General features: G+C 41.0%; 7 protein-coding genes across 7 annotated transcripts in view; 1 reads left to right on the forward strand and 6 right to left on the reverse strand.

Moving 5' to 3' along the window:
• The window catches only part of Bicra (BRD4 interacting chromatin remodeling complex associated protein), a 58,047-nt gene extending 46,009 nt beyond the window's left edge, over positions 1–12,038 (reverse strand). Inside the window, exon 1 of the mRNA XM_070206979.1 lies at positions 10,689–12,038. Within this exon, the coding sequence (XP_070063080.1) occupies positions 10,689–10,719 (31 nt within the window). The 5' untranslated portion in view covers positions 10,720–12,038. The remainder of the gene's footprint in view (positions 1–10,688) is intronic.
• A 153-nt stretch (positions 12,039–12,191) lies between these two features.
• Positions 12,192–16,367, forward strand: Cul5 (cullin 5). The gene is made up of 6 exons (XM_002055822.4): positions 12,192–14,033; positions 14,432–14,552; positions 14,630–14,987; positions 15,054–15,232; positions 15,299–15,448; positions 15,513–16,367. Exons 1-6 carry the CDS (start codon positions 12,469–12,471, stop codon positions 15,648–15,650), a joined length of 2,511 nt encoding a protein of 836 aa, XP_002055858.1. The 5' UTR covers positions 12,192–12,468; the 3' UTR covers positions 15,651–16,367.
• Positions 16,368–17,078: 711 nt separating this feature from the next.
• Sirt7 (sirtuin 7) lies at positions 17,079–20,357 on the reverse strand. The gene is made up of 2 exons (XM_002055823.4): positions 19,992–20,357; positions 17,079–19,823 (listed from the first exon to the last, which is right to left on the reverse strand). The coding sequence occupies exons 1-2, from the start codon at positions 20,157–20,159 to the stop codon at positions 17,544–17,546; spliced, it is 2,448 nt and encodes an 815-aa protein (XP_002055859.2). The 5' UTR covers positions 20,160–20,357; the 3' UTR covers positions 17,079–17,543.
• LOC6632790 (venom protease) lies at positions 20,356–22,014 on the reverse strand. The gene is made up of 4 exons (XM_002055824.4): positions 21,762–22,014; positions 21,427–21,700; positions 21,057–21,372; positions 20,356–21,003 (listed from the first exon to the last, which is right to left on the reverse strand). Exons 1-4 carry the CDS (start codon positions 21,841–21,843, stop codon positions 20,731–20,733), a joined length of 945 nt encoding a protein of 314 aa, XP_002055860.1. The 5' UTR covers positions 21,844–22,014; the 3' UTR covers positions 20,356–20,730.
• A 79-nt stretch (positions 22,015–22,093) lies between these two features.
• Positions 22,094–23,454, reverse strand: LOC6632791 (venom protease). Its single transcript, XM_002055825.4, has 3 exons — positions 23,229–23,454; positions 22,877–23,147; positions 22,094–22,816 (listed from the first exon to the last, which is right to left on the reverse strand). The coding sequence occupies exons 1-3, from the start codon at positions 23,437–23,439 to the stop codon at positions 22,231–22,233; spliced, it is 1,068 nt and encodes a 355-aa protein (XP_002055861.3). The 5' UTR covers positions 23,440–23,454; the 3' UTR covers positions 22,094–22,230.
• Positions 23,455–23,661: 207 nt separating this feature from the next.
• LOC6632780 (venom protease) lies at positions 23,662–24,828 on the reverse strand. The gene is made up of 3 exons (XM_002055826.4): positions 24,686–24,828; positions 24,359–24,629; positions 23,662–24,289 (listed from the first exon to the last, which is right to left on the reverse strand). Exons 1-3 carry the CDS (start codon positions 24,777–24,779, stop codon positions 23,701–23,703), a joined length of 954 nt encoding a protein of 317 aa, XP_002055862.1. The 5' UTR covers positions 24,780–24,828; the 3' UTR covers positions 23,662–23,700.
• On the reverse strand, positions 24,797–26,241 carry LOC6632781 (probable dimethyladenosine transferase). The gene is made up of 3 exons (XM_002055827.4): positions 26,091–26,241; positions 25,317–26,029; positions 24,797–25,253 (listed from the first exon to the last, which is right to left on the reverse strand). Exons 1-3 carry the CDS (start codon positions 26,146–26,148, stop codon positions 25,104–25,106), a joined length of 921 nt encoding a protein of 306 aa, XP_002055863.1. The 5' UTR covers positions 26,149–26,241; the 3' UTR covers positions 24,797–25,103.
• Between the last annotated feature and the right edge of the window lie 1,001 nt (positions 26,242–27,242).

Consider the following 27,242-nt stretch of genomic DNA (forward strand, 5'->3'; position numbering starts at 1 on the left):
GTCAGGTTGAAAAGTTTATGCGGCTTTGGGCAAACTATAGTTCAGCACACTTTTTGCAAGCAAAGGTCATGAACTGGTATTGCCAAGTGAGAATTTAGGCCAAGCCAAACAAAATGGGAAAAACTTAAAGTTTTGTTTTGCTGGTGTCCTTTAAAAGACCTTACGGAATTCATACAGTGCAATCAGTGTTAACAACGATTATTGCATTAAGTTAAACAGTTTCCTGAAGGCAATTCTGATCAACATGTGCCCAATTTAATGCCAGCCACTGCCCATATTGCCCACCAACCCTTTTCAGGCTTAGCTGAGCTGCGCAAACAATCAGTGAACCATGTTGACAGCTAAAAGAAGTGCCTAAATCCAACCACACACACTTCACCACCATCACGTTCATTATTAACATCACCAGCTTCATTAACATCATTGCGAGCTATGAAAACTGGGAAAAACGCCGCTGCCACTTGTGTAAATGTTTACCATATGAATTTATAATGAAGCTTGCCAAAAAAAAAACATCATAGTCAAATTCTCAATCAGCAACTAGAAGATACTCTTACAGAGTAAATATATTAAAATGATATTAAAGGAGAATATAAATGCAAAGTAATCACTAGATTTTGTATAGTTCATACAATTAAATTTTATTTAAACCTGAGTCGGAATCACAAATTATGCAACAAGAGAATTGATTAGCTAAATGCACCCAAGGGAAAGTTGGCTAAAACTTATTTAACTTAGCTTATGATATTTAAAACCATAATGTTTACGAATGACACACAAAGAAGAATACAATTTCATTAATAAATATATAGAGTATGATAAGTCCTATAGTTGACAATGGAAAATAGCTCACAGTGCCGATAAGATAAAGATTAAGGGCAACACACAATATTTTATGAACAACAAAAATAAATGCTCTGTTAAGGTAGCATCAGAAGGAAGACTTGACATGACTTTGCATTGGTGCTTGCGAGCAAATAAATCAACCCACTTTATCACAGATTTAAACCGCATGCCATAGCAATGATGCCCAGTGTACGAAAGTGTTTAAGTCAATTCACAGCGAGCGAGCATTGACAAGCGTAGCAGAAGCCGAAAAACAAACTTGAAAAACAAACCCAAATGCAGCGAATTGTTTTTTAATAACCCAGCGGCGGTTAACCTTTTATATAGACATACGTATGTATATTTTTATATGTATCTAATTTATTATGCGCATGATCCTTGCGCTCCTTTTTATGCCCTAAGCCTTTAAAGCAAAAAGCCGACAGCAGGGTATAATGTTCATGTGCTGCACCGGCAGAACGAAGCGATTGCTCCCCCATAAGAGCTATGAATTCTTGATCAGCCGAATAGTCGGTACTAAAATATTAAAAAATAGTTCGAATATTGACTAAAAAATGTTTTCACATATTGTGGTGCTAAGGGCAAAATCACAGCGACTTGTCGCTGATTGCAGGGTATCTCTCAGTGCTGTACTTGCGGTCACAGAGCACACTTGCCTGTCTTCTATTCAGAGTTATGCAAAAATGAGCTGACGCGTAAAATTTCGCTAAGTATGAAACAGGACTGGGACTGGGAGCCGCTCAGTGTCTAACATTGAGCCCATTACCCATTTGCCAAACCCAGGCCAGTTAACGCGATGAACTTAAAGCGAATGTCAAGTGCCATTGTAAGAGTGCGCACATGAGTGACTTCTGTATAGAGCAGAAGGTAGAAATAAGTTTGAAGTAGGCATCACGGTACAGAGTTAGGGTGGCATAAATGTGTGCGTTCGAGTGTTATAAGATCCCCTGGTCGTACACGTAATTGTAATCGTAATATGGACTAATACTCGCCAATAGCACCACAGGCGACAAACACAACTGCACACAATGCACAGCCCCGGGCCATTGTGTCGAGGAGAGTTTCAAGTATTTGCAATGTGTAGGAAACACATGTGGCCGAACAAGACCAGCAACAGGAAACAGGCCAGTCAAATAACATCGCAGTTGATACTCTTGTTGCCTCTGATGTTGCTGTTGCTGTTGCTGTGGCATTTGAAATGATTCGATCGACTTTATTGCCAGACGTCAATAGTTATAATCGTTATTTCCGCTCGAAATCTTTCTTGGCAATCGCTGCACACATTATTTACTGCACTTGGTACTCTTACACTCTGTTATCCGAATTGTGGTTGGGTATATTTATTAATGTATTGAAAAATATATTATTTTCAATTAAACTATATAACAAATAAATTTTGTGCTTTATTTTCAAGTAATTGGCTTTATTTTAGAACTATTGAACAGTAATAACTGAAATTAATATATAGGTTATAAATAGTGAGCGGAAACATTTTAAATTAGAAAATGCGTTTAAGCCCATATGAAAACAGCAAAGAGTAATCTTTTTATAGTTAATGATGAGATAAGTCTCACCTATCTTCATTATTACCAGTTATAAAAATGTACATTTTCAACGCTAAACGCTTCGACGAAAGCGTTATCAATACCTGTTTAACTCGTTGCAATTTTTACAATTTTTAATTGATTGAATTACATTTTCCAGTGCAAACGACACCTTGGTACAAAAAATGGTTCAATTAGAAGCAATTTAATATTGAAATTGTTAAACTGTTAGTTAGCTAAAGCAAGTCAAGGCAGCCTGAGACAATTAAGTCAAGTTTCAATTTAACGTTGACTTCAGAGTGATGTTAGCAATATGAATGTGAATGCCACTGTTATATGTTCAATATTGTTTTCTAATCGTTTACTAGTATTACGTATAAATATAGAGGAAATATATTGCTAAACTACAACTCTGGCTGCACAAATTTGTAACTCAAGTTTATTCTAATCACCTGTGATTTTAATTGGCCACAAATAAAGCACACTTTTCAAAGATATTTCTTTCCTTTGCTGAATGCGTTTTATTTTCAGTAATTTCATTTGTCAACTATTTAAAAAAATAAGGTTATCGCAAAAACGACGTTATATGAAACTCAAGCGCAATTAAATTCACTTTTATTAGGTTGGCATCAACATCAATTAACGTGGTTAGAAAACTAACTTACTGTCAGCAGACAAAACAATTCCAAAGATCGTACTAAAGAACAATTGTTTTTTGCAAAATATACTTTAATGCACCTTCAAGTTTGTTAAAATGTGATTTCCAGTAGATGAACTAGATTGTTTACAAGTTAAAAATCATTTAAACGGTATTTACTTCAAACTCGTGTGCAGAAAAGTCTTTCACTCAGGTGACCTGTGGAGTTAGAGGGAAAAACTCGAAGAACTCTATTTTGAAAGAAGGCTGCTAAACAATCTTGTCAATTATTATATTATCATGTTATTTTGCTGAGCGTATTATTAACTTTAAAAATAATATCAATAATTGTTCTGTAAAGTTTATTTATGCTATTTATATGGCCATGGATGTACATTACTTTAGAACCTATCTGTATCCTATATAGCTTAATTTCATTTTGTAGAAAATCAATACAGTAATAAAACACACATGTACAATTTCAATTATGCCAAGTTACATTAATCTTAATTACCTAATGCACACAACAAACTTGGAGTTTGCACACAAACAAACATGAGCTTTGAGTTTTGGTACAGCGTTGCCAGACTTCAAAAATGCTAAATATCAACCCGTATCATTATTTTTATGTTTTATATGATTTGCACATTTGCCACATTTCACAAGCCTGAAATTAATTAGAGAGCGCCGCATCGCCCCCAAAAAAGAACAAACAACATATGCGGAATATGTAACAGCAGACAAGGACGGATAACGGTTGGGAAATGGGATAGGGACAGGATGCTCACAGGACGTTGTTGAGAGTTTGCGCGCCAGCACAAAACCTGTACACAAATTATCTATAATAAATATGCAAAACTTTATATATGTGTTTGTGTGTGTGCACACACTACGAAAAAAGGGTTGAATTCAAGCATCAAGTAGAATTAAACAGGGAGAGAAGGAAGCGGCGGCGGCGGCGGCGGCGACATGTCGAAAATCAAAAACTCCCGACGACAAACTCTCCTGAGAGCAGCAAAACAAATGGAAGCTGAAAACGCACGATGGCGGCCCGATGGCAGGACATGCGTTCGTCATGTGCCCGAACAGAGAACAGCGTTTAGTTTGCGTTCTACGGCTCATTGTTGGGCCACTGGCATTGCTCAGATCAAGCCGGAATAACCCTTAATGAAAACGGCAACACAACTGTTACCAAAATCGATTTAATGAACGTGTGCTTTAGACTTACACACACACACACAGCCGCACAGCATCGAAAACCACATCCGTTGACGCCATATTGGTGTTGATTGGGCAGGGTTAGGTGTTGGTGGGGGAGTTGATGGTACTGTAGGTTAGGCAAATATAATTTATGCCCAACTGCTGTTACACAAAACATCTTTGTGAGATGTGCAGTCATCGGAAATTACTCAAAATGGGCCTGCCAACCGAGAATAGCATTTGCAAGTAAATACACTAGACATAGATATACGCACACAAAGCAACGAGTGCTATGAATATTTGCAGCGACTGATTAAAAAGATTTGCATGTTACCAGATTGTTTTTTATTTTCATGAAATATGGCAATGCCTGTGTGGTTAACAGTTGTCTGCCACCATTGCTGACCTGTTCTAGTCATATTTTTTTTTTCTTTTTTCTTTTGGTTTGGTTTTGCTCTTGAGCAATATGTGTATGCCAAAGTGCTGCCTACTTTTGAGCGACATTTGCAACGGGCAACGGGCTATCAAGGAAAGAGCAGAAACGAAACACAGTTGCACCCAAAAGCAACTCTCGCGCTCGCTTTTGTTATTGGCGTTAATTTTGCTGTCACGCTGTTACCGTGCCTGCTGCTGCTCCAACAAAAACAATTTCCTGAAAGAGCGCATGTTGCGCTCAAAATATTTGATGTCGTCGTCATCGTCGCGGGTCGTCGGCGTCAGCGTCAGCGTCAGCGGGCATCGTCTTTGCCCATTCCGGGACGCGATTCGCTCGATTCGCCTCGATTTTTTAATAGATAGATACACATCGCCCACAATCCAGCCTGCGAACAGTCAGCCGAACAAAGCAACCACTTTGATGCCTGCGATTAACCCCCAAAAAGTGTAAACTTTTAATGGACACACACATACGCATGTACCCGTGCGTACGCGCACACACACACACACAGACGCACACACACAAGCATGCATGCATATAGAAGCCGCAGAGATTCCTATGATTTTTCGAGCGCGCTTTTTAAATGAGAAAACTTTTCAGACAAGAAATCAAAGCAATTGCACCTAAGAGCACAACAACAAGGATTTACAAGTCAGCAGACAACTAGAAAGAATGCGAGGTTAGGTGCCAATGAGAGGGAAAGCAAGGGCAATATCTGTTCTTATGCTTTGCTTTGTGACACATTTTTCTGTGCACCCAGCAAAAGTGTCAATCACTCAATAACAGCATTAACTAATCCAGTTCCGCAACTAGTTGTCAAAACTAATTCCACGTGAACCGATTTTATGCTAATGCGCCGTTCAAATTTAACAGTTTTTGCTCGTGCTTAGTAAATTATTTAACAGCACTGTCAACAAGAACAACAACATCTTAATGATAAGCTCAAGGCGCGAAAGCGCATTAGGCAAGAGTGCAAAAAGCAAAAACACAAAGAGAGCGAAACATAAGAGAGAGTCGACTTGTGTTTCATACTGCGCTCTCTCACAAAACGCAAGACGACTTGAGTTGATAAGCCAAATACCAAGTACAAAAAAAGTTGTATACGTATATTAATGCACGTTTGAAAAATTAAAAAAAAATAGTTTGGTTTTTGAACATTATCCTTCTTCCTGACCCCCAGCACGTATGAACGTATGCGCTTCAATCAAGGCGCGAACAAAAAGCCAAAGAATAAAATAATCATAGCCTTAACACTAACATGTATTAAACTAACCTCGTTTGGGCTACCCTGTTATAGTACTCGTTTTTACAGTTTTTGGTAGAAGTAGGTTTTGTTATCACAGTAACTGTGATGAAATCGTAGACCTTCTCAAACTTGTGATTGTAGCCACCTAATTAATTTGCCGTAATCTTTCTGATGACTTAGTCATGATTCTTATAATCAAAAGAAAACCACTGTCAACTAAAACACAATCTGAGATTCGAATCAAGTAAGCAGCTACCTTGAGATATTCTTGAAACAATTTCACAAACGGTGCTAAACTCCATTAAGAAAGATTAACAACATGAAAGTCAGGAACATTTAATAGTTTAAATGTACATAATTTAATTATTAATAGGCACGGGCGAGAAACATTTCAAGTGTAAAAACAATTATTTACAATCAAAACAACAAACGCGTTACTAAAAGGATTTGTCCCTTTTTAGATATTCAACGCAAATAACTAAAGTCTTTGTTTAACGTAAGTTTGCACCATTAAATGCTCAGCTCAACTATGATAAATAGCTTTGACACGATTTCAAACACCAAAATAATGTCAGCTAATGATAAAGTAAATTTCTTCAATCTATTTGTTTTTATTTGGACATTTATTTATCTTTCAATCGATAAACACGCTTATCAGGAAAAGTCAAAAACCGATTTGTCGAACGTCCTTGAATACCAACAAGCAGAAATATATATGCATTAGTTAAATATGAATATGTATTGAAATGTGATCAAATTGTGACCAAAATTGTGTTTATGAATAGCAAGTTGAATATAAACAATGGACTGCTAATAGACAATCTTAATAAGCGTCTAATAGCGTGGAAAATCGATTCAGCATTTAAATCACATTTAATGAGCTTTAGTCACGCTTTGACAAACAAACAACAACAAAAGTGGCCTGCCAACAACAAATAGCAAACCAAAAAACTATAAATAAATCAAAAAGCTGAGAATGTATAGTACAAAGTGTTCAAATACCATGATATATCGAATATCTATCCAGAGCGTAAGAGTCGAAAAGCTGAATTTATAGAAATGAATTTCAGATGTGATTCACGCTTTTCGAGCAATCCACCACTACATGGTGGAAAATGGCACTTAAAATGTACACTAACCAACCTGGGTAAAAACAAGGCTGAAAGGTTGCAAGTTTCTATCAAACGGTTATCAAAGACCTTCATTCAAGATTTACTAAATGAATTCCAGCCGCAAATACGGAAAATTGATGGAAAACTTTTGTGTGATATATTTTTAGTTTGGTAACTCAAAATTCGTTGGTTCCAATTAAACAAAACGAATATGCCCGTTTCACTATAACTATGGGGAAGAGGATGACAAAAATAGACAATTCGACAATTGCAGAACCGGCTATGATTGCAGCTGTTGCATCGCGTGCCAACAATTTATTAAGACTTTATTGCGCTGTGTATGCTTTCCGTTTTCATCTATTGTTTAAATAAATTACGAGTTTGTGCCAAGTGCAAGGCATCGAACCCTTAAGCTTTTCAAAACGCATACAATTCGCGTTGTAGTTTATGTTTTTATTATTGTTTATAATTTATGCAGTGATGTGGCTTATTAGCCCAGTCTGTTGCCTTGTTTGTTGTTGTTGTTGCTGTTGCTGTTTCTGTTGTTGTTGCTGTTGTTGTGGTTGTGGTTGCAAGCAGGCAAGCAGAGCCCGCTTTATTCATTCAATTTGCTGGCACGTTTTGCATTACACGCGACAACCCTGACCTACAAAATACATAAATAAATAAATAAAAAAAAAACGCGGCTGCCTTTGCTCCAAGTTGTTGTTATTATCATTGTTGTTGCAGCTACTTTGCATTGAGAACGATTTGTGTTGGGCACCGGCGCTTAGCCGCGTGAGCATTGAATTTCATAAATAAATTAACGGGTTAATGCATTTAACACTCGTGTAGGCGTCGCCCGACCAATCAAATTGAAATCCAACATTTGCAAGCTTAAACAAGCGCTAAATCTGCATCTTATATTTCATAGTTCAACATAATAGAAAATAGCACGAGCTAGAAGGAATATCCCGAACTCAGGCTAGGCTGCCTTTGGCAAGGCTTGCTGTAGGCGGATTGAAGTCCAGTCTTTGGGATAGTTTTCAGTTTGGTCAATCTTTGCAAACACTTTACTGCTCCTCCGATCAATCAATTGCCAGACGGTAAATCATTTCAAGCCCTCAGATATTGATGTTGACAAGCAATAACATTTTTTTGGATGAGTATCTAAATATACGCTCATATAATAATTATAATATGACAAAAGAAACACGACAACTCTGTTCTCTTAGGATTTCTGTACCAGTCCTTTCGCTTATATCAGATTTTTTTCCATTTTTTATTGATTAAGCAGAAACCTTCAATAAATAATTTACACTCCGATTGCAATGCCTAGGTACAAAAAGAACAAGTTATCGGGAATTCCTGACTAGGGGATACCCTCAGCCCTCTTCTAATAATAGAAAAACAAAAAAAAAAAAAAATACTTAATATATAAATACTATTCAAGAAACTACATATCAAGTTTGGTGACTCTTGCTCTTACAGCTTACAAGATTTGCTAAGGAAACGGGGTTTCGATATCGATTTTTAGCGATTGCTTGGAAATAGGAACCATCGAAAACAAACTCATACTGCGCGGTTCTTATAGGTTCTGAGATCCTTGCGTTCATACATACGAACAGACGGAGGAACAGACAGTCAGACATGCCTAGATCGACTCGGCTGTTTACGCTGATCAAGAATATATATACTTTTCCTTCTGCCTGTAATATTCATTTGCACAAATACATTATGCCCATTCTATACTTTTTAATGGGTTCAGGGTACAAAAAGCAAAACGCTTCATCAGTTCTATAATAGGAAACTGGTATTTAAAAGATTAGTGAAAATTGTTCAGCGCAATATATCAAAATACTCATGACAACAAAGCACACATATAGACGAAATTCAGTCATGATTAACTTCGGTATTTACAGTCCGATCTTTATTTGTGTGAGTGTATACACCAAAACGCAAGGTACTATTACCATAAGTTTTTGATAAAGATATTCAGGCGGATATGCCCCTTAATCGATTTTTATCGATATTGTAAGATCGAACAAAAATTTTATAGTTTTTGACATCGACGATAACTCAGGCAAGCAGTCAAAAATAAATATATTATACGGGGTCAAAGATGCTTCTTGTGCTTTGTGTTATTTGTGTGCCCTGCTCAGGAGGTACTTAGTAGTGGAGTGGCTAATTGGCAATCGTGTCACCTGATTTTCTGCTCTCTACAATGTATTATGAGCGAGAAGGAGGTTGAGATTTCAAAGAAAATCTGCAGGCGAGAATGTCTCGCAGATATTGAAAAAGTGTTATGTTGCTCGATCTGGCTTTAGGAATCTTGCCTTATAGCTGTTAATTACTTCAATGGACTGTTAAGTAACTAATAATAACAATAGGCTTTGATTAGCACAAAAAGGTTTTTAAAAGCTTAATTTTGCTGTGTTATTTGTGCTAAGAGTTCAATAACTTCATAATGTATGTGAACTTTATGCCTATAAGCCCGTTTGTTAGGGTTTAGTTAAAAGATATTTAGAAAATTCAAACAAATTGTCATGAATTTAATTTATTATCAAACGTTTTCGCAATTCATTTATGATTAATAAAGTGTAAAGTAAAAACGACAACGCTTGACAGGTGGTTTTTTGCATAATTTGAACTTTATTTGCATGTTAATATCAGCGATTCAATTGGCTTTCATTGTTTACATTGTTCAGCTTAATTGCAGCTCTAATTGGCCATAATGGCACGCGGCTAAGTCCAATGTGGCGACCTTAGACCGGCTAAATGAAGGCGAAGTGAAAATAGAAGAGAGCAGATAAAAAGCGAGCTGAAAGCGGATGTCAATACACATTCGCCAACAAAAAGATACAAATATATCTTAACAGCAATATGAGCGTTTTTTACGTTAATTTTATATATAGTTAAACGTTTTTTTTTTGTGTTGCCCTTTTCGTCTCTTGGCCTTTACCTTTTTCACGCACTACTTTCTCATACTTTTGGGTCACATTTACATTTACAAAATGTTGCAACGCTCGCGACACTTTCTCTTTTTGGGTTTTTACTTAACATAAATCGCATCAAAACAAAGGCATGGCTAAAAAATATAAATAAAATCGTATTCCCAAAATAAACAAGCGCTTTAATTGCATTTGGCTGGCATAAATTAGCGCCAGTTGGCCGTCATTTCAATCAAATTTAGCGTCTCTCAATGGAAAATTTGTTACCCCAAAGGTAGACATAGAAATTCACCACGGCTTAAGACAAACAAAAAAAAAAAACATGAAAGGAGAGAGAAAGATTCTCTGCCCTGTTGTTAAGTACTTTTGGCTTTGCATCACAACAGTTTTGGCGTTTAGTTGCTGTTGCTTGTTTTCACAGTTGTTGCTGCTTCTGCTGTTTGCTACAACAGCAAGAACAATAGCATAACATACAGCAACACTGACAGCTCAAAGCAGCTGCGCCGCGCAGCATTTTCAGAGCAGCGAGAGCACTTATTTTTAGCAGCAGCAGCGAGAGCAACACAACGAGAGCGCTCTTCAAAACCACAGAGGCGGCGATAACGATACAGAGAGAAAAAGAGTGAGAGCGAGAGCGTGCGCGCAAAGTGCACGTATGCAGGCCGCAGATGCTGAGCAAATGAAATGAAATGCTAATTACAATAGGTAAGGGGATTTTTTTTTTTTGTAATGCTCACCTGGTCGATCCAATGACTGTCTGCGACTCATTGGCAAAAATTTTTGAGCCTTGTTTAATGCTTCGGGACAGACAATTGATGTTTAAAATTGAACTGAAAATTGTATTGCTTCATTTGTGTTGCTGCTCGTTGTTTTCTTCTTCTTCTTCCTCTTCTTCTTGTACTTTGATGTTGCTATTGCTTTTAACTTTCTTTGCTTATGCTGCTGCTTATTCAATTCTATACACTAAAAACACATACGCACACACACAGACACAGACAAATACACATTTTACTGCATAGATTGCATTGACTGTTGACCATACTTTCTTTTCACATAGAATTTGCGCGCAACGAGACACGCGGGCTAAATTGATGTAAATAAATATATATATATATATATGTTTAACTTGGTTTCATTTATGTACATATGTACGCAGTTTGACGCTGGGGCGCCAGCGGCATAAGCACTCGCAATTTGGTATGTGGTGTTTTGATTGTTGTTGTTCTTGTTGCTGTTGACTTTTGTTATGTATTTTATTTATTTGAAAACAACTCGCAACACCCGCATACACTAGCGCATATAAACACATATATTCATATATATACACACACACACACACACACACACTCACACTCGCGCGTCACGTCAATGAACGCAGCAGCTCGTTGTTGTTGGCTTTGATGTCGTCGTCGTCGTCGTCGCCGTAGTAATCACGAAATAACGCTTTTTACGCATATTTCTCAATGAATTTAAGCACTTGTCACTGCATGCGCATCTAATAGATGTTTATTTACACTTGTGCAATATTTTTGTAAATTTAAAACACCGATATTTTGCGTTTATTTTTTTCAATTTTATTTGTTACGCACGCACGAGCGTTTACACGAGCCATATGACGAGACCCGCCGACGAACAAAGGGAAAATGCTGAATGTGAAAAATGTCAAACATTTGAGAGCGAGCAGACTTAAAGTCGGCGACGTGTGAGTCGCATACGAGTAGGCGGGATGGCTGATGTTCTTGCTTTGCTGCGAACTACTGTCGTCTCACTCGCGCGCCCTTTTTTGTGGTAGAGAAGAAAAAAACCAAAACGAAACGAGAGATTTACGAAATTCACAAAACATGCTACCAATATTTTGTTGCTTATATAGAGTTTTTATGCCGCTGAGAGTCTTCATTGCTCTTTGCTATTAGCAATTGCAGGCTTTCTTAAATTTTGTCTTAAAACTTTTTTTGACATTCTCGTTGCAATAATTTCCCGCACTTTTCCACACTCACAGTGCAGCACTTGGCACTTAAAATACACTTTTTATCTGTGTGTGCGTGCAAGCATTTTGCAGCTGCTCCATCTGACATTCACCGTGTGACGTTGCCAGACTGGCGACATATTGCCATTCTGCAACTGGTCTTTTCGATAAATAATTTATTGCACTGTCACAATTAAAAAAATCACTCGATAAATGCAGATTATCTGGCGTCAAAAGTCGCGTACAAAATGTAGCTCTCAGTTTTTATTGACAAGAAAAGCAAAAAAAGCATGAAAAACTTACATTTAAACAAATAATCGAGTATGTTCAATAACAGCTGTACGCTGTTATGGTCATGTTATAGCTCCTGCTATCAACTGTTATCGCACTCTCACAACAACAAATCGGTTGAAAATTACTATCGGCCGCATATAGGCGGAGAATTAGCGTTTCTTTTGATCACAATATTTTTTTTTTGATTTGGTTCCATAATTAAGCGAGAAGGTGAAGTTGAGCGTAGCCAAGAACAAAGGGACTGCGACCAAAACACCATGCTGCGGGCGACAGGCAAACGGGACAGGGACATATTCGACGAGGTATGGCCAGAAAAAAGAAAAATTGTTCTCAAGCTGCTGCGCCAGGAGACGGTATCGCAGCTCGAATGGCAGGATCTCTTCTTTGGCGTGCACTTCGTGTGCCTGTGGGACGAGAAGGGAGCCTCCAAAATCTATGACGGCCTCCAGCAGGACATTGTCGAATTCATTGTGCAGGCTCAGTCCAAGGTGCAGGCGCAACGGGGCGAACAGGCGCTATTGGCCACCTACATTGTGGAATGGCGTAAATTCTTCACACAGTCCAATTACCTGCCGCTGCCATTTCGTCAGTTGGAACAGTCGCCACAGGTAAAACCCGCGTCCAGTTCCAGCTCCACATCGTCATCAACCTCCGCTGGCGGCGGCGCATCCACCTCGAATGCCGCTGCCTCCAGCAGCAATCAAGCATCCTTAAGCAGTTCCTCCGCAAAGGCCTCAACATCGGCAGCGGCGTCTAATGCTGCTTCCACTAGCGTTGGCGCCGCTAGCAATTCCGCCTCAGCTGCTGCCTCAAGCTCCAAGAAGAGTCCCACCGAGGACAGTCCGGTTCGCAAGCTAATGCTCGATTCGTGGAACAAGCATATTTTTCACGACATCAAGGATCGCCTGCAAGAGTCAGCCATGAAGATTGTCCATGCCGAACGCAATGGCGACGCCTACGATGCCCAACTGGTGGTCGGTGTGCGTGAAAGTTATGTTAATCTGTCCTCAAATGCAGAGGACAAGTTGGAAATCTATCGGGAGTATTTTGAGAAGGCCTATTTGAAGGCCACCGCGGACTTCTATCGGCTTAAGTCCGCCGAGCAGCAGCAAGAGAATGGCGTGCTGGCCTACATGAAATACGCGGACGCCAAGCTGCGCGAGGAGGAGGTGCGCGCCAAGCGTTACCTGGAACCTAGCAGCTTTAACATACTAACATGCCGTCTGGTCAAGGTGCTAATTGTGGATCACCTCAATTCGATCATAGCCGAGTGCCCGGCGCTGATACGTGATTACGAGACGGACCGTTTAAATCTAATGTTTCGTCTGATGGATCGCGTGCTGGACGGGGAGGGCGTCGAGGCAATGATGGGCGATCTGCAGCGGCATATCAAGTCCGCCGGCCTAGCTGACATGCAGTCCGCCTCGGAGATCATTACTCAGGACTCGGAAAAGTACGTGGAACGACTGTTGGAGCTCTTCAATAAGTTTAGCGATCTGGTGCGCAATGCGTTCAACGATGATCCGCGTTTTCTCACTGCCCGCGACATTGCCTTCAAGATGGTGGTCAACGACACCAGTGTGTTCAAAATGGAGCTGCCCACAAGCATTGCCAATCGCGGCGTCAAATACACAGCGCCGGAAAGCAAATGCCCTGAGCTGCTGGCCAACTACTGTGACATGCTGCTCAGGCGCACGCCTCTGAGCAAGCGCCTCACCAGCGAGCAAATCGATGCACGTCTGAGGGATGTGCTGCTCGTCTTAAAGTATGTGAACAACAAGGATGTCTTTATGCGCTACCACAAGGTGCACTTGACGAGACGGTAAGTGCTAAAAAAAATACCTTTGTAGCACTGCAGCCAAGGCAAGATTAGAGCAGAAATTTCACATTTTTTAAGTCATCTTTATAACAACTTGTCACAGTCCTGTGCTTTTCCTACAGGCAGATCAGACTTATATATATATACAAATATTTAAATACATGTACAGACTTGATATATGATATATATATAATATGCTGACATAGAACGATCTGTTGAACTTTAAGTTATCTTATGACAATAGCTCCTAATCAAACCCAAATTAAATATTCTTTCTCGAAAATCAAATACAGTCAGATAGGACAGAGTTTTAAAAAAACATCTATGTATGCTATTCCCTATGAGGGGTGTGGACTTGTCAAGAATTACAACTAATTTTACGTGTATTTTTTGGTTTGTAGTTTAATCCTTGGCACAAGTGCCGATAGTGAAAAGGAGGAGGACATTGTTGAATGGTTGCGCGAGGTGGGCATGCCCGCTGACTATGTCAACAGGCTGGCACGCATGTTCCAGGACATTAAGGTAAGCTTCAACCAATATACAATACGTCCAGCTTTTTAATTACAAATACCTATTCCATGTGTCCGCAACAAAAACAGGTGAGCGAGGATTTAAATACTCAATTCCGTAACTCTATAAGCCGGCATGATGCCATCAATATAAAAATACTCAATGCTGGCGCCTGGGCGCGCTGTTCGGAGCGTGTCTCAGTTTCGCTGCCCATCGAACTAGAGGACTATATACCCGATGTTGAGGAGTTTTACAAGAAAAAGCATTCCGGCCGTAAGCTGCAATGGTATCATCACATGAGCAATGGCACCATCACATTCGTTAACAATTTCGGTCGCTACGATCTCGATGTGACCACATTTCAAATGGCTGTGCTCTTTGCCTGGAATCAGCGACAGCACGACAAGATCTCCTATGAGAATCTACGTCTGGCCACCGAGCTGCCCGGTTAGTAAAGAATTGCAACTATACTGCGGAAATCGATTTTAACTTCATTATTTGATTTTTCAACAGATCCCGAACTGCGACGCACTTTATGGTCGCTGGTCGCCTTTCCCAAGATCAAAAAACAAATCTTACTCATGGAGCCAGCAGCCATTAGTTCGCCCAAAGATTTTGCCGAGAACACCATGTTCTATATCAATCAGGAGTTTGCCATTGTCAAGAATGGCAAATCTCAACGGCGCGGCAAGGTATGTTATATATGTCGAAACCATCTGCTCTAGATGTTACTAAAGCATCAATGTTTACGTTCGCAGTTAAATCTAATTGGACGGCTGCAATTGAGCACGGAGCGTTCGCAGCAGGAGGATAATCAGTCTATTGTGCAGCTGCGCATATTGCGCACCCAGGAGGCAATAATTAAGATTATGAAGGTGCGCAAACGCATGAACAATGCGGCGCTGCAGGTATGTTAAGAATTATACGGAAATAATTTGCTCAACTTAATTATTTAACTGTCTCTGCTTACAGGCGGAGCTGATTGACATACTGAAGAATATGTTCCTGCCATCTAAGAAGATGATTAAGGAGCAGCTTGAATGGCTCATTGAGCACAAGTATATGAGACGCGACGACGATGACATCAACATGTTTATTTATGTGGCCTAACTGTGATGGCCTTTGCGTCCTTGCCGAGTTACCATTCCCACTCCTGACCTACAACCTAGCCACAGTCAGCCTCCAATCCTTACACTAATGATCATCATTTCTCAATTGGTTGCGTGCTCTAAGCGCGCGCTCTCTCTCCCTCTCTCTCTCTCTTATACATATATATATCTCAGTCACCCATTTTTATGGGATCCTAGTTTGTTATGTTGACATTACGTCCTGGGCAGCGTTTTCAAAATTGAAAAAATTGCTTTTCTCCTATTTGTATGTTTTTTGTTTTGTGTAAAAGCGTAATTATTTTTTTTATATTCGCCTATTGGCAGCTCTGTTTAACGTCATAGGTATTATATATACTGCATGTAGCCGCCCTCAGATAACGATTACAATTAACACTAATCTATAGAGCAGAAAAAAAACCTTTTGATGTTTTCTACGTTTGTATGTAGTCATTGTATATGTTGTGCATTTTGAGTTATTGCTTAGGTAATTTTGTAAAGTCTCCTTACGTGTGGCAAACACTCACAATCACACACGCCCCGCAACCGTACACACATCCATTGGCATGTAGGGTTTGACTTTAGAACAAGTTGAATCCCTGCAAAGACACCGAAACATACGAAAGCAAAACTAAAACTAGAATAGCAATATTATATGTTTAAGTTAATGAAATTATAAAGCATATAAATTGTATTTTAAATAAATTAAGTATAAATACGAGACACCGATATCTTGGATGTGAATAAAACATATGGCAGATGTACGAGATACAATTCGGATGTACGACATAATTTTCGCCTGTTTTTCTTCTAATAGCTAATTTACATAGATATTGAAAACAAAATTTTACTTGGGGTAGTTAGCTTTATTTTAAAAGTATAGAACAAATTATAGTAGCAATCGTTTCTTTCTATATATGACGCCACAATCATTTCTAGGTATTTTTAAAAGCAAACTTTTCATATGAGTTTTTATGTTCATCATTTTCTCAATATTCCGCCGATAGGAAGCCAAAATATTTACTGCCTGCAGCAACATTACGGATATTTGCCAATTAGGATTAAGATAACCCTAAAATCTATAAAGGCAAAAATTAAGAATAGATAGTCTAAAGGGGTCAATTCTAATACCCTTTAAAAATATTGATAAATAAATATCGTCATTTTAATGATTAACCCAAAATTCAAATTTTTAATATTTTTACCTGCGAAATTTCTAAGGTCTAGCAGATGGATAATTGGTGGCCTCCCTCCAAAATGCCATACTTTAAATATGCACACTAAAATAAAATCCCATTTCTTATAAGGTCTTAGAACTGGTGATCCTAAAAGGATCACAGTTGTACGATAACATTTACAGATCTTTTCCAGCCGTGTCAGCCGTGTTAATGCAACGTTCACAAATTGGGAATAAAATGCAGACAAGTTCCCGACTCTGTTGCTTAATATTTTGTATTTTATTGTTGCCGTATTATAAATATACAAAAAACCTGAAAAGCAACAAAAATTTAAAAGGAAATTCTCATATAAATGCACACAAAAATAAAATCTAAAAGTATCTCAAAAATACAGTGAGTATGAAAAAACCAAACTTATACACAATTGCATAAAATCAAAATAGAAATAAAATGACAAATTTACATAGATTTCAGCAGCTGCAATCGGAGACACTTAAAACTAAATTGGACCAAGGACTACACGACTACATGACAAACAAAATACTTTGCTTTATGTGGATGCACATACTTAACTTAACTAAACTAATGCGAGTGGCGCTACGAGCTAAGTATATATATAAATATATGTCGATGTACTTATAATACTATGCTTATTACTAAAGCTACTAGACTATGCTCAAATACTATTGAAGCGACATGGTGTGCACTGGCGGCTGGATCTATCTGCGCTTGCGGCCCTTTTTATAGCCCTTGCCATACCAGCCGGCCTGGGTGCGGGCCAGTTTGCGTGGAAAACTGTGGCTCAGCTGCATTCGGCGCTTGGCCGTTTCGGCGGCAGCTATGTGCGCCAGTGAGATGTTCTCATCGTAGTCATCTTCGTCGTCGCTGGTCGGACAGCATTCGCAGACAACAAAGCGTCCGCTGCGCGCCCTTTTCTTATGCTTGCGCTGGCTAAGATGCCAACGGCGATAGAACTGACACTCGAGCTCGGCATAGCTATCAAAACAGAACTCGCAGCTGGCGGCAGAGCGATTCATGGCAAAGTTCGGCACCACTTGCAAGTTCCAGATGTTGAGATCAGATGGCGGCGGTATCAATATGCTGTGCAGGCCCGAATACGCATACTTGGCATCATACCAGCTGGGCAGCTGACGGAGCAACTCGTGATCGCTGTGGCATCGCAGCAAATCCATTTGTGCCATGGCAAACTGTTCTTCTTCCTCGACCACATCTCTGTCCTCATCATCGCCGTCGTCGTCGTTTTCTGTGGTGGATTCTGCAGAGCAGGTGGCGCTATCACTTTGCAGATTTAGCGACTGCAGTGATGGAGGCAGCACAAGCTGCGGCTGAATCTGGGGCTGTACGAAGGGAGTGTATAATGGCGCACCAATTGGCACCAGCGGCGGCAGCTGCACTGGTGGCAAGCTGCCCAGACATTCCAAGCGCGGCTCTAGTCGCAACTCCACAGGCAACAGGCACAGACCCGGACAGCTATTAACATCCGCATATGATTTCTGTATGGCGACTAGTCTCGGCAGCTCCATGAGACCATTTTTGTGCTGATGCCCATTTGTGGCTTCACTTGGTGGTTCAGACTTGAGTGTCAGCGGCTCCAGCTTGGGGACCACCTCCTGCTTGATGCATGTAATTTCCAGACTAGTTTCAATCAGATCATCATCAACTTTCGTTTCCTGCTTCAGCTCGCACAGCGGCAACGTTTCCGTTTCAGTCTTTACTTTGATGTCCGTTTCCGTTTCCGTTTCAGTTTTCAGCTGAGGTATATGCTTCGGCTTCTCTTCCTCGGCGCTGTCATTTGGAATTGGCACATACTTTTGCCGCATTTCCAAATTAGTCTTGATGCGCCGCCCATTTTTGATAGGCGTACGTATGCGTGGACCACGGCCAATGGGCAAATCGCTGTAGCTATCGCCGGAAATGGTAGAGTCCTGCGTCTCCTCGGTTGTCGTCGTGCAGGATTGTGTATCACCCGCCTCCTCCTCGTCGGCATTCTTTAGTAACGGCTGTGTTAGTGTATGCAGCTCCTCGGGCATTAGCAGCGTGGCATGCGCAAAAATTGGATCCTTCTCCTTGCTGTAGACGGGCACCGTAATGTTGAGCAGACGCATTAGCTGCGCCATGACGCTATCGCACTTGCCATTAATCTTGATGCTGGCTATATTATCCTTGGGCGTCCACTGCAGATTTACCACGCAAATCTTGGCGCGCTGCCTCTGCGGCTTGTCCATCTGCCAGAGCCATGTGTATTTTTTAAGCACTTTCAGACTAGAGCCCAAACAGAGTATAACATCCGCTCGCTCCGCATGCTGCGTGGCCCCATCCCAGTTCAGGGGCCACTTCACATTGCCTCGCTCACCAAAGTGCACGATGGTATCGTAGAGCGGCTCCGAACACCTGTGGCATAGCCGATGCGTCTTATGGCAGTAGCGTGCCGTCATCTCGGTCACGTCGAATTGGCGCCAATAGACTGCATTCGGTTTGCAGTGCTTGCACACCTCCACATACATGTTACCATGTATTTCGGAAAGCGAATGTCGCGGCAGGCCGGAGCGCAGGTGCAAGCCATCGCAGTTCTGCGAGACAACGTGCCGCAGCAGGCGGCGCCGATGCAGCTCATAGAGGGCCATATGCGTATAGGTGGGATTGGCGCTGGACAGATCATGCTCACCAATATCCTTGCCCTTCTGAAGCAGGGTCCAGATGCCCTTGCTGCCACGATAATCGGGAATCAGAGCAGAAGTGCTGATGCCGGCACCCGTATAACATATTAAATGCTTTGCTTGCGATATGATATTAGCCAGCTGCTCGACCTTAGCCTCGATTACGTGCGGCTCGTCCTCCTTCTCGACAACCCGCTCTTTGTATATCTCAATGCGCTCCTTGCGCTTCTTTGTCGTTTTCACAATATCCGGATGCTTTTCCAAAAATTGACGATCCTCGGCGGTGCGCAGCGAGTCGCATTTGCGTAAAATCAGCGAGACCTGCACCAGTTTTATTTATATTAGTGCCAATCAATAATGCATGCTCTTATAGTACGTACATTCATACTTATACATATGTATGTATGTATATATAAATATTCACATGCAAGTCACAAACGACGCACACACACACACACAGACATACACCCGCACATGTTCGTTAATTACCTTTCGCATGGCATCCTTTCGTCGCCGTTTCTCATTATCTTTCTTAGCCGGATTCATTTTGGCTCGCGTCTTATATGACTGGACCGGATCGGACATAACTGGCTGCAGCTCGTCGGGCTCCATGTTCATACCTAAGCTATTAGATTTTGGACTCAATTCTACATACATGTGTATGAATGTGCGTCGCAAACGCACGTTAAAAAGGGAAAGGAATTAACGCGCAGCGCAGTTGCAGCGCTGTTTTGGATAGCAGCACATTAGTTTTATTTGATATTTAGTTAATCGGTTACATTTTATGTGTGGCAGTTTTATCGACCTCTTGGCGCGTGTTATACTTGTTATTTTTCCACAACTGTAATTAATGTTGTTCTTTTTTTTTTTTTTTTTTTTTTTTGTAAACAACAATAGTGATGGGCGATATTTGGTGTTGTCACTGGTACTCTATAGTAGCGAATCACGCTGACACATTACAAGTACCAAAACTTCAGTGCCTCAACTGTGATAAATACTAGCGCAATTTATATTTAATAAAAACTTATTTATACAATGACGAAATCACATAAACTTTAATTAATGTTTTTAATTATCCATTTCACAACATTGGTGTGACTGTGTTTCTTAAGAATTAGTGCTCGGTTCATCACTAAGAACAGCCTTGCCAGATCGTTAAAAATAAAAACAAGGCGAATTTAAATCGCGCAAACGTATGCTACTTTTTGCATGTTACATTAAGTAAATGCTAGTTATTAGCCATAATTTGCCTAATCCAATCTAAATAGTAATGTACACGCGTATAAATACTGGGAATCTTAGGTGTACCGCAGGATATGCCTGCCGATGTAATACCCATCACGTGGTACATACAAGGATATTCCTTGTGGTACACAAGAATTGGTCCACCTGAGTCGCCATTACAGGTGTCCATTGCCTTTGAAGAGCCCACGCACATTTGGCTAACCGGCTCGAATCCGTGTGGATAGTCCTCGCTACGTTCAATGACTCTGCGACATATCTGGATACATAGAGGTATTATTTCCAATACAAGCACACAACAGTTAATCTTACCTCATCTGCAATACGATCCAATTTTACTTTTAGCAGTTTGCGCGATGATTTGCCCGCTAAGCTAGTGCTGCCCCAACCCACAGCTATAAAGGAGTCCAAGTTTTCGCCATTCTCGAAGGGCAGGCATGCAGGATGCTTGTATCTATCGAATTGAACAGGCTCTGCCAGTTTAATAATTCCAATATCATTGTATAGGTCCGAGCTCGTAAACTGAGGATGGCGAAAGTAGTCAGCCACAGCGTAGTTCTTGGGCGACGCATCCTCGTGATCATTATCCAAATCCAGATCGCCCAAGCGAACCACATTTACCTCGCCCCTGAGCAAAGTAAGTTCTATGTGAATAACGCACTCTATGTCCACAATTACTTACTGTTCCGACTCAAGGCAATGGGCGGCGGTCAGCACCAATTTATTACTGATGAGTGTGCCGCCGCAAAACCAATCAATCGTGCCCAGCTTCTGATGGCGGTGTCCCAGGCGCGCCATATGGGGAAACTCCTTGGGATCGGCGGGCTGCCCGCCGACAATCAGTGGCGTATATGTGAGACAATTATCGATTGTCTCGTACATGATGGGCGCATTGCGAAACAGAAAGCTGTAGCCCACCTGCTCCTCAAAGACGGCCTTCTTCAAGCTGGTGCAGGCTGTCGATGCGAGAGCAGCTTGAACAAACATCGCAACATGATGATCGTATGGGCTACTTACAGCTGACAATTTGGTTGTGTTGCGCCAAGATCTGATGGAATGGCTGCAGACCCAGTACAAGAAGCAGCACATATATACACATTTTCAATTTTAATTTGTTTATCAAACACACAATTGGCACGTTGTCAACCGGTTTGCCGATAACAAACGCCTCGAACTTGGCAGCAGACTAAAACCGCGCTCTCTGGACAGGTTTATAGTTGCCTAACACCCGCACACACACACACACACACACACACTTCTGGAGCTGTGGGATAGGGCTGACCAGTGATCAGTAATCAGCTGATTGGCATGTCTTCGTCAGATGCCTTTTATAGAAAACAATTGCTAGATCGATTTGTTGCGCATACGCCGTGTTGACCCACTGAAGGGTCAAATTTAATTATTCCCAGTATCGATTCAATTGAATTGTCAATTAAAATGTTGTAAATCCCGGTTAAGCCAATGCTATATCTTGTTTCCACGAATCTCAAGATATATTTGCAATCGTCTGCTTAATCCAATCCAAGTAGGCATGCACACGCGTATATAGACTCGGCAGGTTGGGCGTGCCGCAGCCAAATCCTGTTGAAGTGATGCCCATGACATGATGCATGCACGGATACTCCTCATGATAGATCAACACAGGACCGCCAGAGTCACCGCTGCAGGTATCGTTGGTGTCAGTGGAGCCAATGCACATCTGTGTGCTCGCATTAAAACCATTGGGCAGGTTAACAATATCGTCAATCTCTGGACATTTCAAATGAAATCCTTCGAGCTTTGCCTTTCTCAATTTGCTGGAATCCGTGCCGGCAAATGTGGTCTGACCCCAGCCGGTGGCAACGAAGCTGTCATAGCGATTGCCATCATTGAATGGCAGGCAGGCAGGATGCTTATATACGCTGAAACGGACACCACGATCCAATTCAATGAGCGCTATATCATTATACATTATTGGGTACTTGTAGCTCGGATGCTCCGTCGTGTTGCGCACACCAAAGTCTTCGGGCTGTGCATCATCCTTGTCGCTGTCAAAGTCCAGCTCTCCCAGGCGCACTACATTGACAGCACCGCTGCAATTGGAGTCACTTAGAGTTAGCCAAGGATTTGAGGAGTCCCCCATTACCCATTACCTTGGCGAGTAGAGGCAGTGAGCTGCAGTGAGCACCAGGCGATTGCTTATCAAGGTGCCTCCACAGAACCAGCTAGTTTTATTGTCGCCGTTGCGATTACCCAAGCGCGCCATATGCGGGAATTCCTTTGGTTCCGCTATCTGGCCACCGGATATCAGCGGCGTGTAACTGTGGCACGTGTCCAAGCTCTTATTAATGATGGGTGCGTCATGCAACAGAAAACTGTAGCCATCCTGCAGATCAAAGACGCTCTTCTTGTACCGGGTGCAAGCTGTTAGAGAGACAAAGAGAGTGAGAGAGAGAGAGTGAGAGAGAGAGACATTAGCCAGAATATATATGTGGGCGTGCTTACAGCTGACTATATCCGAATCTTGGGCAAATATCAAACGCTTGGTCAAGTTGAAAATCAGCAACCTCAGCCCAAACGCTTTCCATTGAAAAGCGCTTTTCCAATAGTTCTTGATTTGCATGTTTAAAGCGCAGCCGCTAATTACACCCGACTCCAAACTGGGTGCACGCCCAACTGCATAGAGAACATGGAGAGATTTTTCTGATTTGAGCATTTTGATTTCAGAAAATGTAAATATACAAAGCGCACTCTCGTTAGATGATAAGATCTTGTATATACATATGTATATGGGCATGCGATTGGTTGTTTATATTCATTTGTTTTCATAATTTCGATCGTACAGGCAGTGGGATTTCCCACAGTATATGAATAGAATATGCAAAGCGCCAATTTCTTGCTAAGCCAATAATTGCAAAATAATTCTTAAAAATAATAATGCCGTGCTGCACTGTTAGAGTTTATTAAATACAAATATTCAGTTGCTGTTTGCAATCTCCTGCTTGATCCAATCCAAGTAAGAATGCACGCGCGTATAGATACTGGGCACATTGCCTGTGTCGCAGCCAATGCCTACTGAAGTGACGCCCATGACATGGTACATGCACGGATACTCATCATGGTAGTTCAAGACCGGACCGCCGGAGTCGCCATTGCAGGTGTCCCTGTTCTCTGGGGAACCAATGCAGAGCATTGTGCTCACATTGTAGCCATTGGGCAGCTCCATTAAATTGGTGGTTGTGAGGCATTCGTTGCCAAAGTTCTTAAGCTGCACTTTAAGCAGCTTTGTGGACTCTTTGCTGGCGGCAAATCTCTGTTGGCCCCAACCAATGGCAATGAAATTCTCGCTGCCTTGGCCATCATGGAAGGGCAGGCAAGCAGGATGCTTGTAAACGTTAAAACTGACAGCACGATCTAGTTGCAACAGGGCGATATCATTATAGAGAATCGTATAATTGTAGTCCGGATGCTCGATTATCTTTTGCACACCAAAGTCCTCGGGCTGTGCATCATCCTTATCGCTGGCAAAGTCCAATTCACCCAAGCGCACTACATTGACTGCACCACTACAGCAAAAAAGAAAAAGAAAAGATTAAAACAAAAGTAGTGCCAATAAATTTGTTTTCATTACACACTTTGGCGAGTAGAGACAATGGGCTGCGGTAAGCACCAAGCGCTTGCTTATCAAAGTGCCGCCGCAGAGCCACTTGGTTTTATTGCTATTGTCGCGATTGCCCAAACGAGCCATGTGTGGGAATTCCTTGGGTTCGGCGGGTGTACCGCCGACTATTAGCGGCCGAGAGCCATGACAGGAATCAATAGTCTCCCATTGAACAGGCGCATTTGCGAATAAGAAACTGAACGGTACTCGCTCCTCGAAGATGTCGCGCTTCAATTGCGTGCAAGCTGCAAATATCAAGTGTTGCTTAGTTTATACAAAGATATCAGATAACAATATTTACACTGCTTTAGTGCTGGATCCGGATCTTGGCCGAGTGCAAAAGACACCTGCACCACAATAGTAAGCAACACACAAGCAGCTTTGATCAGTGCCATTTTAATATCAGCATCAGTTGTTTTGCGACACTTTGAACTTTATTTAAACAAGATTCGAGAGCGACTGATCAATACGAGTCGAAACAATTGATCAACTCGCTGAATGATACGCTGGCGAGCTAAAGTATTTTCATAGTTCTCTCGGGCTCTCTCAAAGCTGTCGTGTTTGGAGCCATATCGCCTATACCATGCATTGGTATGGTCCCAATCAGATCTTATGTGTAAGCTTATTAATGTACGCACACATACAAAGTTTTTAAAAATTATTAAACAAGGTCTTAAGTTATGATTACGATTATACACCATGCTTAAAAGCAGTTCGCATCAGTTGAAATGTATGCCAGCCGAATTGAAAGCCAACAAGAGGCGCATAAACTCATCAATGTCCATAGATCGGGCACGTGAGCCGCTTACACCCTGTTCCTCCAGTATGCTCATGACCTTCTCCTGCATGTTAAAGTTTTCCTCAACTTGCTAAAAATTAATAAAAACAAAAATTAAAACAGACTCAGTTAATCATTTAAAGCGTGAACCCACCTCATTCCTTAACGAACGATACAATTTGTAGTTCTTGTCCAGCATTTCAATCACAGAGTTCACTTTGAAGGTTGCCGCTAGCGTTTTGTTTTTGCGCAAAAATGCTATGCGGGTTAGACCATCCCATTCGGTAAAATTAACGGGCGGCGGTGGATTCTTTGGCTCCAGACGCACCACACTCGACTCCACCTTGGGCGGCGGCTTGAAATTATTTTTTCCCACCTTCATTAACATGTCTACACGTGCCAACAACTGTGTATTGATGCTCAAACGGCAGTAGAGCTTGTCGCCCGGCTTGGCCACCAGACGTTGTGCAAACTCACGCTGGAACATCAGTACCGCGCAGCGAAACAGAGGACGATGAAGCAACAATTTGAAGATTAATGGCGAACTAATCTGGTAGGGTACGTTGGCTATGCACAGATCGAAGAATGGCAGATCTGCCTTCAAAAAATCTCCAATTAGCACCTGTAGTTTCGGCTGCAAAGGTGTCGCCTGTACACGCTTCTGCAGCTCCGCGGCAAGACGTGTGTCAATTTCGCAGGCAATAACCTTTTTGGCACGCTCCAGCATGCGCACAGTCATGTTGCCCGTGCCGGGACCGATTTCCAGCACCACATCGGTGGCTCGCAGTGCAGCCTTCTCCAGCATCGTAGTTATGACCAAGGGATTCTTTAATATGTGCTGTCCAAAATCCTTGTTGAACACAATGCCTGTAAAGCAATTGCTTATGCACTTGTTAGGGGAATTTTACACATACATATATACACTTACCTTGCTTTTGCACCTCATTGTGTATGCGGCTTTTCTTTTCTGTTTTTACTTTTGGCATTTTTAAGGTGAATATATGCAGTTAGTGCTGCTGCAATATTAATTTGTTTTGCTTCGTCTGATTTTTGGGTGCCATGTGCGCGGTTCAGAGTTGCATGCACTTCTGGCGTTGCCAGATCGCCTGTTGGCGCGCTTTTAATGTACACGTTATTTTTAAAAACAAGAATTGAATTAAAAGCCGTTAATACATTTGTATCTTTATTTATTAATTAGATCTCATTAAATCTTTACTTAACATTAAAAATCAATTTTAGTAATTTAGTATTCTTTGGTTATCTTTCCTCACATCATCTTACATTTTGTTACCATTTATTTAGTTGCTCACTGTCTTCCCTTAGTACATTTTTTTACAACATATCAACTGTTGGCTTTATGACTTTTTGTAGCTTATTTATTCTTTTCTTTAAACATATTCTTAAACATTATTTATCCTTTTTTTTCTTTTTCTTTTTTTTGTCAACAAATTGTTGTCGGGCTTGGTTTTCTAAATACTTTTTCATTTTGTTTAATATTCTTTCAGTGAGTAGTTTCTATTTTCATATTTTGTTTGTCTTACATCAGTTAACGATTTAATATTCGCAATTTTGCTTTTTGTTATTTTATTAAATGATGTCTGTGTATAGAATCTAAATTGCAGAAGGTACATGGAAAGGTGAATCTGTAGGCGTGGCATATGACTGTGGGTATGCATATAGTAACTAAATCGATATTACAAAATGGTTCAAGCGAATCCAATTGTTTTAGTCACAATTTATTGGTTATTAAATTTTATAGATAGCTTCAGTATGCTCGGCACAAAGCATTTAAAATATTGAAATCTGTAAAGCTGGCAACGGCATGTCAATTGTGCTTGCTTCCTTTTAAGCAGAACTAGGCTTCAAATAAGTTGAACATCTTTACAGTCAACATACATAGCTCTGCTGTGGATGAGCAGTGGATGCACTCAGTGGTTCTTCTTCTTGGAAATGCAGTAGTTAGCCAGACAGAAGAAGTTGTTACAATTTAGACTGTAGTTAAATTTTGTTCTACACTGCGCCATGTTCTCGATTTGTTGCAAATATTGGTTTAATGAGCTTACAGCTAACATCCCGTTTT

Source organism: Drosophila virilis, chromosome 2 (assembly GCF_030788295.1).
Source record: "Drosophila virilis strain 15010-1051.87 chromosome 2, Dvir_AGI_RSII-ME, whole genome shotgun sequence".
Lineage (NCBI taxonomy): Eukaryota > Metazoa > Arthropoda > Insecta > Diptera > Drosophilidae > Drosophila > Drosophila virilis.